Below are 14,674 nucleotides of genomic sequence, written 5' to 3' on the forward strand. Positions count from 1 at the left end.
CCGCAATCTTTTTTTTTGGTCTGGAAATAATGACCAATGTCATCATTAACCTTGACACCTACACTCCCTCCTTGAACGATCTGTTGAACTAAACTACCCCATGCAGGAGCAAAGCCCTTCATTCTCAAGGTCTGTTGCAAAAATGCCATTTCACTTTATCATAAACCTTTTCGAAATCAATTTTAAACAACACACCATCCATCTTTTTATTGTGTAACTCATGAATTATTTCATGTAGAATGACCACCCCTTCTAAAATATTTCTACCCGGCATAAAGGATGATTGGGTTGGTTTTATCACTCTTGGAGCAATCCCCGAAATGTGATTTGTACCGGCCTTAGTGAAGATTTTAGAACATACATGTATCTGGACCGCATCCTCTTTCTTGGGGAGTAATGTGATTACACCAAAATTTAGTTTGTAGAGGGGCAAATCCACTTTACTAAACTGAAAGAACAGCGCAATCAAGTCATCTTTTATTACTTCCCAAAAAATTTGATAAAAATCTGCTGGAAAACCATCCGGTCCAGGAGCTTTATTGAGTTACATCTATGAGATTGCCTCAAAGACCTCCTCTTCAGTAAAAGGAGCTGTCAGAATCTCATTTTCAGCCGATGAAATTTGCGGGATATCATGAATCACATCCTCCACTGAAGAAATAATACTTGGTGCCGGTGCCCCAAATAATTTCTTGTAGAATTCAGTGATATAGACCTTCAAATTATCTTCCCCAACAATAGTTCCCTCTTGTTGTTGTAATTGGAAGATTTTCTTTTTGCGGTGTTTACCATTTGCTATTAAGTGAAAGTATCTCGTATTATTGCCCCCCTCCTGAATATGTTTAACTTTCTCTCTTTGAGCCCATTTAGACTCATCTTCCCTTCTTAATTTATTTAAGCTATCATTTGCTTTTTTTAGCTCTTCCCTTTCATTCAAACTCAAGGGATTTGTTTCCGCTTTTAAATCCAATTGATCAATGATATGTAACAATCTTTCTTTTTTTCCTTTTTTTCCTTTTTATACTTTCCACTTTGATTCTTTGCCCATCCCTTGAGAAATCTTCTTATGTGTCTTAGCTTGTTCAACCAATTCTCTGTGGGATTCGCTCCCTACGCCTATGATTATGAGCACATTCAAAAAACTGAGCCAGTGGGTTAGGTCTTAAGATTGACGAAGTCACCACATGTGTCACTATCGACCGGGACGTTGCTTCCAACTGAAAAAATATTCCGCCTCAATGGAACACACATGTGTCAAACCTATGGTTTAAGCTGTGGTGTAATGAAGCTATGTTCAATTTTAGAATTTCTCCTTCATATGTGGTCTGCCTTTTGGGAGAAACAAAAGGAGATACAAGTCTATGAACTTATATTTATATGTATGTGTAACCCCGGGTTCTTTGTGTATGCTACATTGTATTTGTTTTTCGCCATATCCTTTTCTTGTGAGATTGTGCAATGTTCTACCATACTCATGATTATGCTGGGTTTTTTCATACAAAATAAAATCGAAATGAGTGAGGGTGTATCCCATGGGTGTATGTACATTTGGGCCGAAGGGAGACCTCGTAGAAGAGAGCGCAAGCTCAACTTATCTTACACTTGTCTTAATTTGCAGTTAGATTAATTATACGTCTTATCATATTCATATCTCCCTTGTCCCTATCACAGATCTACTGGATGCATATACCAAACCAGGAGGTAACTGCTAGCGCTCCAGGCCAATAAATTCTCAAGCAACACGCACACTGATATGCAGCTACAGTAGTCAAGCAAGCAGCACTTGTCGCCTTTCTCCTGTTCTTCTCCTTCCTTTGAGATCTCTGGCACACATCCACCGGCCGGGTAGCGTTTGTCCCTTTGCAAGCGAGTTTCTTTGTTCTGAACCAGAAACCAAACAAATTACAGTCTACAGTTATGCATGCAATTGGACGAGGCACTACAGAACAGATCTGCAGATGTATGTTTGAGAGAGATAACCCATATATGCAAGCTCTTAGGAGACCAGCTGACAAGGCAGAATCTTTCTTCACATGTGATAACTCTCGCGTCCAAAGGCAGGTATACACCGTATACATATGTTCTTCAACTCGTATATGGTCGATACATGTTGGGGGGAGATAGCTAAGAACGGCACTAGGACCAATTAATAGCAGCTGTTGTGTCAAATACTTGCAGCTAGCAAGCTTCTGTGAGCGGCTTGACATAACTGGTTTAGCTTTAGTTTGCAGCATGCATCCATGAAACTGATAGTTAAGACTCATTTAGTAGAAAGATGCATCCAACACAACAGACTATACGCCTTCTGAAATTAGAGGGAATTTTCAGAAATAGTCACACCCATTTTCTTGCGCCTAAAAAAACAAGAGTTTTCCTATGCTTTTTTGCGGGCCTTCCCTCCTCTCTCTCCCCATTGGCTACCGATTCAGGTTCATAGGTGCCCCGATTCCTTTGGTATGCTGATGTTTTCAGGTTCATAGGTGCCCCGATTCCTTTGACATGCTTATGTTTTCAGGTTCATAGGTGCCCCGATTTCTTTGATATGCTGATGTTTCTCGTTCTGAAACTATGTTCTTAGTTTACGGAGCATACTCCACATTTTCATCCAGGATTACCACTACCTAGGCCTAGGAGGTAAGTTACAAGCATTTTCCTTGTTATCCCCGCGATAAGTTACATTACCTTAAGGCATCTCCAACGGGACGACGCATATCAAACGCCCAAAAGTGATCGCGAGCGTCCGTTTGCGTTGCCCCGCGGATATATTTTGACCGCGCGTCCGTTTGCATCTGAGTATGCTCCCAGCGGGGCGATCCATTTTTTGCTTTGCAACATATTTAAAAAGCATAATCTACTACATAGAAACTATACAAACTAGTTGTAGAAACCTAGACTACTTATTGCCCGACCACCTGGCCCCGTCGTTGCGTCCCTCCCTCGTCTGCTTCTTTGCCGCCTGTCGTGCGGCCACTAGGGCTCATGGTGGCAAAGGTGGAGGTTGAGCAGCAGCGACGCTACGGTGGAGGTTGTGTGGCGGCTAGGGTTTAGTGTGGGAGGAGATAAGATGTGCGCGCCCCTGTTTATATAGGTTGGAGGCAGGCGACGGCTGCGGCACGCGTGGCTTCGCCATTACTTCGTTCGCAGAGGTAGGCGACGGCCGCGCGCCACGCGAGGCAACGCCATTACACGACTGCAGACAGCCGAAGCGACGCCTCGCGCTGCTGAGAAGACGCATCGAGCCTGTGTCACTGCCAGGCGGGCCCAACGAAACATCCGCCAGACACGAGCGGACGCGCAAGACGCTTCCGAGACGTATATTTAGATCAGGTTTGCGTCGCTGCGGGGCCCGATCACTATGTGTCGCCCCGCTGGAACGTGTTCCAGACGCATTTTCAGCCCAACCGGACGCCAACGGTCGCTGAGCGTCCGTTTGCGTCGCTCTGAGATGCCCTTACGTACCACACGTACTGCTGTGTTTCAGCCTTGCAAGTAATAGTTTTCAAGGTTGTATCCAATTCATGCCTGCATGATCTGATGTCTATTTGCAGGGAAGACGGGACAAGTTGATGACCTGACCAACACGCTTGCTTGCCGATCCAGACAGCAAAGCCCTGTTATGTTCTGCAATCTGGATGAAGTGCCGTTGTGTCGACACTTTCTCGACCATGTTTCTCTTTTGGTGAAATTTTCGCACACATTTACTGCGCATGTGCATGCCAATGCAGATGCACCAAAGCAAGGTAATTGGTAAACCAGTAAACTCCACGAAACATATTTAAGAACAGACTATAGCGGCACCAAGACTCGGCTTGAGTCGGGTAGTAAAATATGAGCAACAAAGCACCAACCACCAACCACATCGACAATGATTTAGATGAAGAAACTCACCACAAATCAACAAACCTAGGTGCGAGGCTAGGATTTTACCAAACACCATGCCAGATGTGGCAAAAATCAGCAGTACTTGTATACATTTTTTTCTTGAAAAGTAAAACTACGTAAGTTTAACCAAGTTTCTAGAAAAGACCATTTACAACTGCAACATCAAATTAGTTATTAGTTTTTCCTGAAAACTAGGCCAAAATTTGCGTTCTTTGAATTTTAAAAGTGCCCTTTCTTCGGGAACAGAGGTGCGAACAATAGCTAAAAAGAGCACCATGGCATCGTTATTGCACCCCAGGCCGCGACCCTATATGGCCTGGCTCCACTCTAATTTTCCGCTAGTCTGGAGGAAGCGGAAAAAAGACCGTACTTGGATCCGGTGCATAGCCATACAAATAACCTACAAAAAGTTTGAGACTCAAGCCTTGTAAAAAAATAACATTGTTCCTACAGTTCCATGTCGACCAAAATAAAGCATAAACCCTATTGTGTATTCTAGCTTTAATTTTTCTACCGATTATGTTTAACCAATTTCCAAACGTATTTTCGATATTGGTGGGTAGTGAAATATTGTAGGTTAAAATACAATAGACCAAACAATTTTTGCAGATGGGCATGAGAGAAATAAATGTGCAATTGTCTCCTCCGATCCACGAGAGCACCATTTGTTACTCCCATTCCACACATATTACCTAAGTGACATATAAGCCATGTTGAAAAAAATCAGCTGATTAACTAGTTAACTAACCACTTAATCCATGCTCCGAGGGGCACTAAGTAGCCAATAAACTAATTAATCAGTAGATTAACTGGCTAACTGGCTGATTGGCCAATTAACTTGCTTCTTAGCATATTAATACCCTACTAACTAGCCAACCGAGCAGCTAAAAGTTAACAATTTCCTCAACATTGCATACAAGAAAAGAAAACTTGAACCACCCTTCTGAAACCTTATTCCTAACATGTTTCCTTGTAACTGTTAGAAATGCATAACATTTCTTTTTGTTCACCCATTTCCCATGATCTTTAAAGAGGATTTACTGATAAAAAAGTTCCACAGAGATGAGTAAAATTGGGAGGATTTTGTTTATGACAGAGATGAGCAAAATAGTATGGAGTGGGCGCCGTAGAATTAGGCCGAGCATGGCGTAGCGGGCCACCACATGGACATGGGTGTGGCCTTTAGAAGGATCCATCTCCATCCACGGCAAAAGTTGGCTCGACTCATCCATGCCAATACCATGCATGTGGGCCCAAAAAAACATTCATTGTTCCCACACCCTCCCTCCCTGGGGGGCCGCTGGGCCACGCCACATAAATCCAAGCCCCAACAAAACAAACGCAGCGTTGCCTTTCTTCGTCTCTCTCTCTAGATCTGATCCTCTTGTCCCCCTCAACACCTCCTTTCTCTCTCTACTTTCTCTCTCAATCCGTACGACTCTCTCGTTGACGTACGCCGTACATCTTCTCCCTTCCATTACTAATCTGTTTGCTCCAAATAGAAATTGTTCGGTAGCCTATAGCTTTAGAGCATCCCCACTCGTTGGCGCTCCCCACGTCTAAATCCGGCGAAATTTTCGTTCGGATTGGAGGAAAATTTGGCCTGGGGAGCGCCGAAGTTCCAGCCGTCCCCGGCAGGAAACCCCCAACCTCGACCATTTAACATATTTCAAACAAATTTAACATAAAATTTAACAAGTTCGGCGACCAAGAGTACGAAAATTGCTGAAACAAATTCGGCGATAATCAGTACAATGTTTAACAAGTGCTGAAACAAATGAAGCATACAATTTCACAATTTTTCAAACAAATTAAGACAGACTAGTTGGCGTCGGCGTTGGCGTTGCCTCGGAGCCTCCATATGTGCTCCACCGGATCATCTTGCGGCGAGATGATGCATTGTAGAGTCTCGAATCTCCTGGCGCATAGCAACGAAGGCGGCCCATGATGGAGGCACCTGGTGATTAGGCTGTGCAAGAGGACCCTCTCTCTCATATGGTGCTTCTTGCTCAGCAAGAGGAACCGGATGCTTTCGCTCATTTTCAATAATCATATTGTGTAGGCACACACGACGGTTCATCACCTCCCACATCGATCTTTGGACCAAGACATAGCGGGGAACCGGACGACAGCAAATCTCTGCTGGAGGACACCAAATGCACGCTCGACGTCTTTTCGGCAAGCTTCTTGTTTCTTGACAAACTCGCAAAGTTTGGGGGTGCTAGGGTTCGAGACAGTCTTCACAAATGTTGCCCACTTTGGATAGATACCGTACTGCAAGGTAGTATCCTTTGTTGTAGTGCCGACCATTGATCACATAGTCCACAGGGGAGCATGACCCTCAACAAGCTTAGAAAAGACCGGGGAGCAGTTTAGGACGTTGATGTCATTGTTGGATCCAGGCATACCAAAAAAAGAGTGCCAAATCCAGAGATCATGGGTAGCCACTGCTTCAAGTATCACAGTGCAGCCTTTTTTGTGACCCTTGTATATTCCCTGCCACGCAAACGGACAATTCTTCCATTGCCAATGCATGCGATCAATGCTTCCAAGCATCCCTGGAAAACCCCTAGCTTCATTTGTTGCAAGGATCCTCCGAGTGTCTTCGACGAGTGGGTGATCTCAAGTATAGTCCACGAACAACTTGCTATGACATCCCTGCAGAACCGGTAGAAACAATCAAGGGCGGTGGACTCCGCCATCCGAAGATAGTCATCCGCACTATCACCGGGAGCTCCATACGCCGGCATCCTCATAGCCACTTGTGCACTTCACGGTGACGAAAATCCAACCAAACCGAGTGCAATCCGCCTTGCATCCGAAGTAGGGATCAAAGTCTCGGATGGCATACACAATTTGCGAAATAGCTTTCTGCTCATCTGAAACGACGCCGGAAAACACTCTCACCGTGCAATGGATTGTCGGCGAAGTAGTCGGCGTACAACATGCGGTAGCCCTCCATTCGCTGTCTCGGCTTGCACTTCGGCGACCTGGTGCCGACCCACCACGTCGACCGGTTGCCGGTCCGGCGTACATGCTTGCCAAGCAACCGAGGATCATCATGTGCTCGTCGTCTTGGGCGAGCTGCTGCCATCTCTTCTTGCATAAGCTCGACGAACATCTGCTCCTCCTCTTCGTCGAGTCCATGGCCGGCGAGGCAAATGGACGAACACCGACGGGCGTGGTCGAGGCAACCCGAGCCGCGAGCGACGAGGAGCAGGCCAAAGACGGAAAACAGGCCGGCGGAAGAGCAGCCAGATAGACCGTCGTCGAAAGACGGCGGAATATAGGCAGGTGGGGAAGGAGGGACGGCGGAATCTGGGCAACAAGTCGGCGGGGTGGTGCCGGCGGCGAGAGAGATACGAGGGGTGGGGGAGATTTTGAGCGAGGTGGCGGTGGGGTTCGTGTGTCGAGTCACCGACAGATCGGGCCCTTCCCCGCTTTTCACTCGTCCGGAGTCCCGATAGGTCCACGGGGGGCCGGGGATGGCGTGGGCTCGCCGGATGGATGAAGGGCCAAATCCGGACGAAAACAAGGAACCGGGGGCGCGACTGGGCCGAATTTCGCCGTCCGGATGGGAAAAACGTCGCTCGGGGGCCTCGTCGGGGGGACGAGTGGAGATGCTCTTACTCTAAGTTTAGAGAGAGAGAGAGTGTGTAGTGGTGAGAGGAGATGAATGCATGGTAAAACTGATGTTATTTCAGAATTCAGATGTAGTATTTCCCCTTCTTCACTATGTTTTTTTTGCTCATATCAGTACAGATGAAAGATAGAAGCAAAGTGTTAGAAGTAGAAAATTAAACCTTTTCATGCAAATAACAACACAGGCTTCGTTAGGGCAAAAAAAAAAAGACAATTGAAGTCTGACCCTACACGATTCAAGAATGTCGAAGCGTGGAAAATAGCAGTCAAGTTCTTCCTTAATGGCTGTCCCAGACATGAATGAATCTCCAGACAGGCACACAAACAGCAGCGACCATTCATGCTTAACGTCACGCCCAAGCAGGTAATTGTCGCTGATTCAAGGCAGACAACATTTGTAGGGCCAGGTAGTGTTTACATACGACAGAGAAAGGAAAACTCCACTTCTTTCGACAGTTACCGACATGTCATCTGTTGTAATGTTCACTCCCAGACCAATAAGCCAATTGCACGTCAGTGTTAGCATTCCAAGACTGAGCGATTCATGCAGGGCAACACAACAAGATTGTGACCATTCTAACAACCCAGAGACAATGCAATAACTCTAATCTTAACAAAGCCTTGAGAAAATGGAAGATTTACAAAGGCCGCGGAGCACAGGGAAAATATAATGTTAAGAAGGCTCTGTACAAGAACATGACAAGGTTTCTAAAACGGGACAGTAAAGAGCCCTGATCTTAACAAGGTTTTTTTTACGGTAAATGACACTTTATTGATTACTTAATATCAATACACAAAGCATCCAGGATGCACTCGGGAGCATAATCTAGGATAAAACCTGAGCTAGCTACATTCCAAGATCAATCTAAGGTGTGCGCCACACCATTAATTGAACAATGAACATGCTTGAAAACAGCTGAGGAGAGTCGGCCACAACATTGCCCACCGGAGACCTATTCAGGGTCTTCTTCACACATTGTATCAGGGACAGAAAATCAGAAGCGAAGGAAACTGGGAGATATTATCTGACTCAAGAGTGGAAGGCCAGAGAACAAAGGAAAAATAATGTAATTTGAGGCTGGAACTCTGATTTACATGGCCAGAGTACACATGAAAAAAATCTGATTCAAGGGTGGATGAATGCAGCGGGCACATCTCGGTGATGATTTGCCAGCAATGGTAGTGACACGTTCTCTTGAGATGGGAATCAGTCGAATGTATCTGTTCATACAAGAATCTGGGGGATCCTGCACAGAATGGAGAAGCATCCTGTCAGACAAGATTGCTAAAAAAGAAAAGTTCAGTTGGCATGGTTTTTGCTTCAAATCCTTAGTAATCCAAATTGACTCCATACAAAAATACCCTTACCCAAACAGCCTGCTTTGAGAAAACAAATTATCTTTCTTTAGGACTTGGTTCATATTTGAATTCAGGTATTTTAAGGTACTTGCCCAAAAAATTGCACACCCAAGCCACTTTGTCCACTCATGTTCACGTTGCAAGCAAAACCAGACAGACTTGACATCTTAAAAGTTTCCCAGAAAACACCTCTCATCAAACAGCACATGTAACAAAACTAAAACCCACAACACAAACAGTAAAAACAACTGCAGTGCACAGAGTAAGTTCCCTGTCTGGATGACCATACACTATTCATGAAAAATAATACTCCCCTTTCCAAAGCATTACATGCTTTAGAAGGAGAGGCACATATGCGAAGCACACCGGAAAAAAAAGCCTTCCTTGCCCATAAACAAAGGTAAATGTTATGGTCCAGGCTCAGTGACAGATGATAGCTCAAGTGAACATCCTGTTGCAGTATGAACATACTCTCAGTGTATGTATTCAAGTATGCAACATGTAAAAACAAATGAAATAGAAAAGGAAATGAACAGGACGAACAAGAAAGCTGTAAATTTTAACACCAGCCAGTTAAAAGAAGGGTCTGAATACAAAAATAGCACTATACTATACGCAAGTAGTTAGTTACTACTATCATTCTAACCTTCAATAATCATTCTTCGTCTGGATCCTCCGGACGCTGTAAAAATACAAGGTCAAATTAGAGTGGTGGCTTTTCTTTATGAAATTGACACATGAAAGTATATGGTTCTTATCGTTCCAATCACATTTACAATCATGAAGTTCAGCATAAATCAATGTAACATATGTATGCACCAATATAACCTGAATATTCTGATACTTCTGAAACAAACTGTCTGGTACACTCAACTGAATAACAGATACGCAAAAGTCAACAGTAAAAAAAAGTCACTACTCACTAGAGTAAATGTTGAAAGATAAACCGTAGTTCATGAGGCTAATCGGGGAAAATAAGGAAAAAGAGACTATCCCCAGATTCCAGTTGATCTTAGGGGAGACTGATTTGTTCAGTTGGTAATACTTCCAAATTCAGAGCAGGTTAATTATCGTGCAGAATATAGTCAGATAATAATGGCTGCAGGGGATTGGGTTGAGACACAGGTTGAGAAGAGAGAATAACAGGAGAGAATAGATTGATTCCTCTTGCTGACTCTGGCATAGATACATAGCATCCTCAATACAATGGACACTTAGACCACTGATCTTTCCTAACGTATTAGACTCCTATAACCTAGATTTATTAATACAATGCTACTGCCTAGAAGACTCCTTATCTCCCCATGTCAGAATCCATGTTAGTATTCTACAACAATTGACCTAAAACAACAATGGACCATCTGTTTTTATGTGTTGGTACCCATGCAGTATGGTGTGAAGTGATCTTCCGTCAACCCTAATGTACTAGACAATTGATATGAATCCTAAACAGACTAATACTCATGGTGATGGCCTTATGTAGAGTCCAAGTGGGGATAAAGCCATCCCTGTTAGTAAAAGCAACAAAAGACTAGTGACAGAAAGTTGGAGGCTTGGAACACAAGTGATGAGCTGAGGACAGGAGAGAGGGCCACCCAGAAAGGTTTGGAAACGAGTCAGAGTTGAAAATACACAGTATCGCCCTTCGATGCAGCTCTACGATGGAAAAGTACTATTTCTATGTACATATGAGTAATCCAACGGTTATTCAACATCAAAGAAAAAAAATTATAAGCATTTTACTGACATTGATAGCAAAGGTTGAAGCTGAAGCTAGCAAGTAACAATATCATAGTGCCTCTTAGGCTACAGTTAGCTAGAAAAATATATTTGAGGTGCCCAAGAAAAGCAAGGTATTCTAGAACCCAGATGCTCTAAAAGATGAACAAACATATATCAGCAACTTGTTCAGTGATTAAGAGTGTCATACCGGTAGGAAGTCCCAATCTTCCTCTCTCATATCAAAATCTTCAGTAGTTTCTTCATCAAGCAGTAACTGAACCAAAACAAATATTAATTATACAATTACTCATTAGATATCATTGAAAAATCATCTGTTGACAAACTCACAGTATGCATTCCGGTGTACTCATTATAATCATGCACAACTGCTGGGACATACCTGAAATGGATAGTGTTGAGAGACAGGGGGTTTAAAATGAATCAGAGACTGAATACAACAGATAAAAGGACATCTAACTTTCTCAGACGGATTTGAAGTTGTCAATGCGTACATTTTTTCCCGACGGTGCCACAAACGGATGATCTCCCCAATACAATTATCTGAGGTTGTCTTTCTTTTCTTCATATCATACTGATCTTGTGAGCTTCCCGAGTTGCCATTGTGTAGGACAAATGAGTTGACCGACTTAGATGCACCAACCATTTTTCTGCAGTTTGAAGATCCACAATGACAATCTTGATCTGCTCCAAACTGGACAAACCTGTAGATAAAAACATGAGATTACAAATAGAAACAGTTTTTTATACACAATGTGTAAATAAAGGTGGGTGAGACAAATTTGTTTATAATAAGTACTTATTAAGTAACCAGGAAACTGGATGAGCATACTTATAGTCATAGGTCAGCTCTTCCCCTTTCTCTATGTCGCGAAGAGAAAAAATTCCAACTCTGGTCTCTCCATCTACAGTCCTGAAGCAACATGATACCAGTAGCAGATGCCAGGGTCATCAACTGAGATGTAGAATAAGCAGTAAAATGTAAGACTAACCATTTCTGCATCTCTGTGTTTGGTTCACAACTATGATTGATAAACCTGGACTTGTTTCCCTTGTTTGTTGCATCAATGACCATATTGCTACTGACCTCACAAAGATAAAAGTTAGTGTACCGCTGTCTCTTCATTTTCCATAGTCTTTCCTCACAAGTTCTGTTATCAATAACTACAATATTGATGCAAGATATATGGGTATTAGTTTGATCGCCAGTGTACAATGTGAGGAACCATCATAATAATATATAAAATTACAGTATTTGCCTGCAATTCATTTGCTTGCTCGATAGAGATTTCGAAAAAGCCATACCTTCTCCTACATATTCTATAACAAATTCTCCTTTCTTTATTTCGTCCTCAGCTACCAATCCAAAGCCACATTTCTCTGTCTAGAATAAAATAAATAGTCTTTAGCAAACCATTCAGAAGGGATAAGTATTTACTTCGCAGCAAGTAAAAGTTTATAAAACAAGTAAGTTTACACACCATTTGAAGTTTCACATGAAATCAACAATTCAAAACATCAAATAATAATGTTTGGTAAGAACATACAACAATATCAAACATGAAACAACTGGTTAGATTCTCTCTAAATGTTAACAAGTAAAGTCTGGCAATTCTAAAGTATTGTGTGTTGGAAGTACTGTACTGCTTCTATTTTGCGTGACGATACTCTTACAGGATAAAGCAAGTTTCACTGAGAAAAGGATTTGCCATAGTTTAAGGTGCAGGAACAGCCATAGGAAAAATGTGACTGTTTGTATATTTTGCAACCGCATAGATTATTTGTATGACACATGCAGATATAAGGCCCAACTTGAATCAGTAGTACCTTAATCAATTTTGTTTTTGTCAGAGGTCGGAGCTGGAAAGATTTATTCGCACAGTTGTTCTGACATTTACAGTTTGATGAACAACAAGAGAACAGCATCCTGCACCAATAGAATAGTGTTTTAAGGAAATAAATCATGAATTATATAATGAATAGAGAACAGATCAGTATTGCAATTATATTATCTACTGCAATTGTCTGCGTGCATACACACACATGGAGAGAGAGAGAGAGAGAGAGAGAGAGAGTACCCGCATTGACAATCTTTTCCACAAGTAACCGATGTTTCCAATGAAAGAGAGCAGGAACAGAAAATGCCATCATCTTCAACCCGTTTCTTAGTAAGATAAACATCTTAGTAGTATTAAGGACATCAATGTAGATAGAAGTCCAAATAATGGGAATGCAAATGAGGAAAATGAGGGAGCAGTGAAGCACCATACAGTCCGAATTTCACGATTTTGAAATGCATCCATGTGATTACATTATTGCAAAATGTACACAATATCATGGTGTTTTTTTGTTTCAAAGGACTATACAGTATCAGGTTTCTTACTTTCTAAACAAGTTACTCTATCTATATGGTTGTATCACTAATCTAGAATGACAAGTATAATATGAAGAAAGATACGATGAATCGTACATCGCAACATATCAGAATATGAAACCTCCATGAGACTTTTACAAAGTTAAATCAGGCAATGATGCACTGCTCCGTCATATAGGTTTAGAGAAGCGGTACATATGGATACTCCGCTTGATTGGTGTGTAGTAGCCCAACTTCCATTCTTTCAATGCAGACGGCAGATCAAAATCTATAAAATCTGCAGGATCTTTCAGCGCCTCGGTCAATACATGAAACACCTGCTCAGGTTCCTGCAGAGCAAACACAGATGATAAATATGCATAAAAATATCAGTAGAATCTATTTCTTTCAATTTGTTCGATCTGTATTTTAAAGGCTTGTATGTCATTCAAGACTGACAGTCTACAGTTATGGACCAAATTCCATCCTTTTAGTAAGTTCAGGGGTCGAAGATGTGTTTTCGGAGTACGAGAAGTAAATTGATAGGTGTGCGCACCGCATAACTTAAGAGGCTGTTGATGCATTTTACTCTATGTTTATGTTAAACTGAACAGTGAACATAACATGGAACAAGCGAAACTGTACGGTAAATACGATCGCCCCAGTGGATCTGTGAAAAAATATGTGAAAACTAGTGTTGGAAAGTGGAGTCACAATCTACAATCTACCAGGTTGCCTTATCTACAATCCACCAACATTTGAATCTACAGCAGAACAACCTCGCACTGCAAACAGAAACTTGCTTCCAGTTCGGCCCAGTGACAGACTCGGTTCTGCCCCAGTTTCTTCAGCTATGGTGTGCAAGGAAACAGCACTAGAAGAAATAGGGGAAAGGGAACTCACCACCGTAGCTGGGGAAGACATCCGGGCAGGGTGTAGTGACGAAGCCAGGATTAGAGCACGCCCTGGCCAAAACAATCAAACGCTTATGACTCCCCTTAAACGCACCCTATATAAAGGCATAAATAAAGATCGATTCATCTTGTATCTCTGTATCAAGAAACTGACTCTAAAATGCACCAATTCAAGCTATAACAACAATAAGGGATCTCTTTCCGGACATTCATTGAGATAATCCAACGAAGTTAAAGGGAGGGGGAACCAGAAATTACTGCTGGAGCAGAGGGCTGAGTACCTGAGCCGCTGGAACGCAGCCGCGCGGCGAGTCAGAGGCGAGCAGGGAGGCAACCAGGCGGCGACGGAGCTACCCTCCTGGTCCGTCTTCTGCAGAACTGGACAGAGCGTTGGGCGCTGCCGGGTAACCCGCAAACGGGTCGCGGCTCGCGACGAGCTCCAGGAGGTCAGCTAGGGTTCTTGGAGGTCAGGGCGTCGGGCAGCAGCGGCGGCCGGCGGAGCTGTGTTCTTTTCTGAGATTTGTCCGTTTGCGAGAACTGCGAGAAGGGGCGGGCGGGCGCTCCTATTCTACGCTTCACGCGTCGCCTGGCGAGCCGACGCTGAACGAGATCCCTGGTGGGCCGGCCCAGCTAAACCTAGGAGACGAGTCGCCTTCCTCAAAGGTTGTTGGGGCGAGACATTTTTTCAACCCTAGTGGCACGCCCCAAACGCCCGGCGCGGTCTAATATGATTTCCGGCGTCCCGAGGCCCTCCCCGCTCCACACGGAATGCTCCGGATGCGTC

At 43.3% G+C, this 14,674-nt stretch overlaps 1 protein-coding gene across 1 annotated transcript; it reads right to left on the bottom strand.

Moving 5' to 3' along the window:
- Positions 1 to 8,169: 8,169 nt before the first annotated feature.
- On the bottom strand, positions 8,170 to 14,384 carry LOC124654981 (histone-lysine N-methyltransferase ASHH3-like). Its single transcript, XM_047193955.1, has 13 exons — positions 14,172 to 14,384; positions 13,880 to 13,941; positions 13,203 to 13,326; positions 12,702 to 12,804; positions 12,451 to 12,550; positions 11,929 to 12,007; positions 11,616 to 11,787; positions 11,456 to 11,536; positions 11,118 to 11,327; positions 10,954 to 11,005; positions 10,814 to 10,879; positions 9,530 to 9,565; positions 8,170 to 8,771 (listed from the first exon to the last, which is right to left on the bottom strand). Exons 2-12 carry the CDS (start codon positions 13,898 to 13,900, stop codon positions 9,539 to 9,541), a joined length of 1,035 nt encoding a protein of 344 aa, XP_047049911.1. The 5' UTR covers positions 13,901 to 13,941; positions 14,172 to 14,384; the 3' UTR covers positions 8,170 to 8,771; positions 9,530 to 9,538.
- Positions 14,385 to 14,674: the final 290 nt, after the last annotated feature.

This window comes from Lolium rigidum, chromosome 5, assembly GCF_022539505.1.
Source record: "Lolium rigidum isolate FL_2022 chromosome 5, APGP_CSIRO_Lrig_0.1, whole genome shotgun sequence".
Classification (NCBI taxonomy): domain Eukaryota; kingdom Viridiplantae; phylum Streptophyta; class Magnoliopsida; order Poales; family Poaceae; genus Lolium; species Lolium rigidum.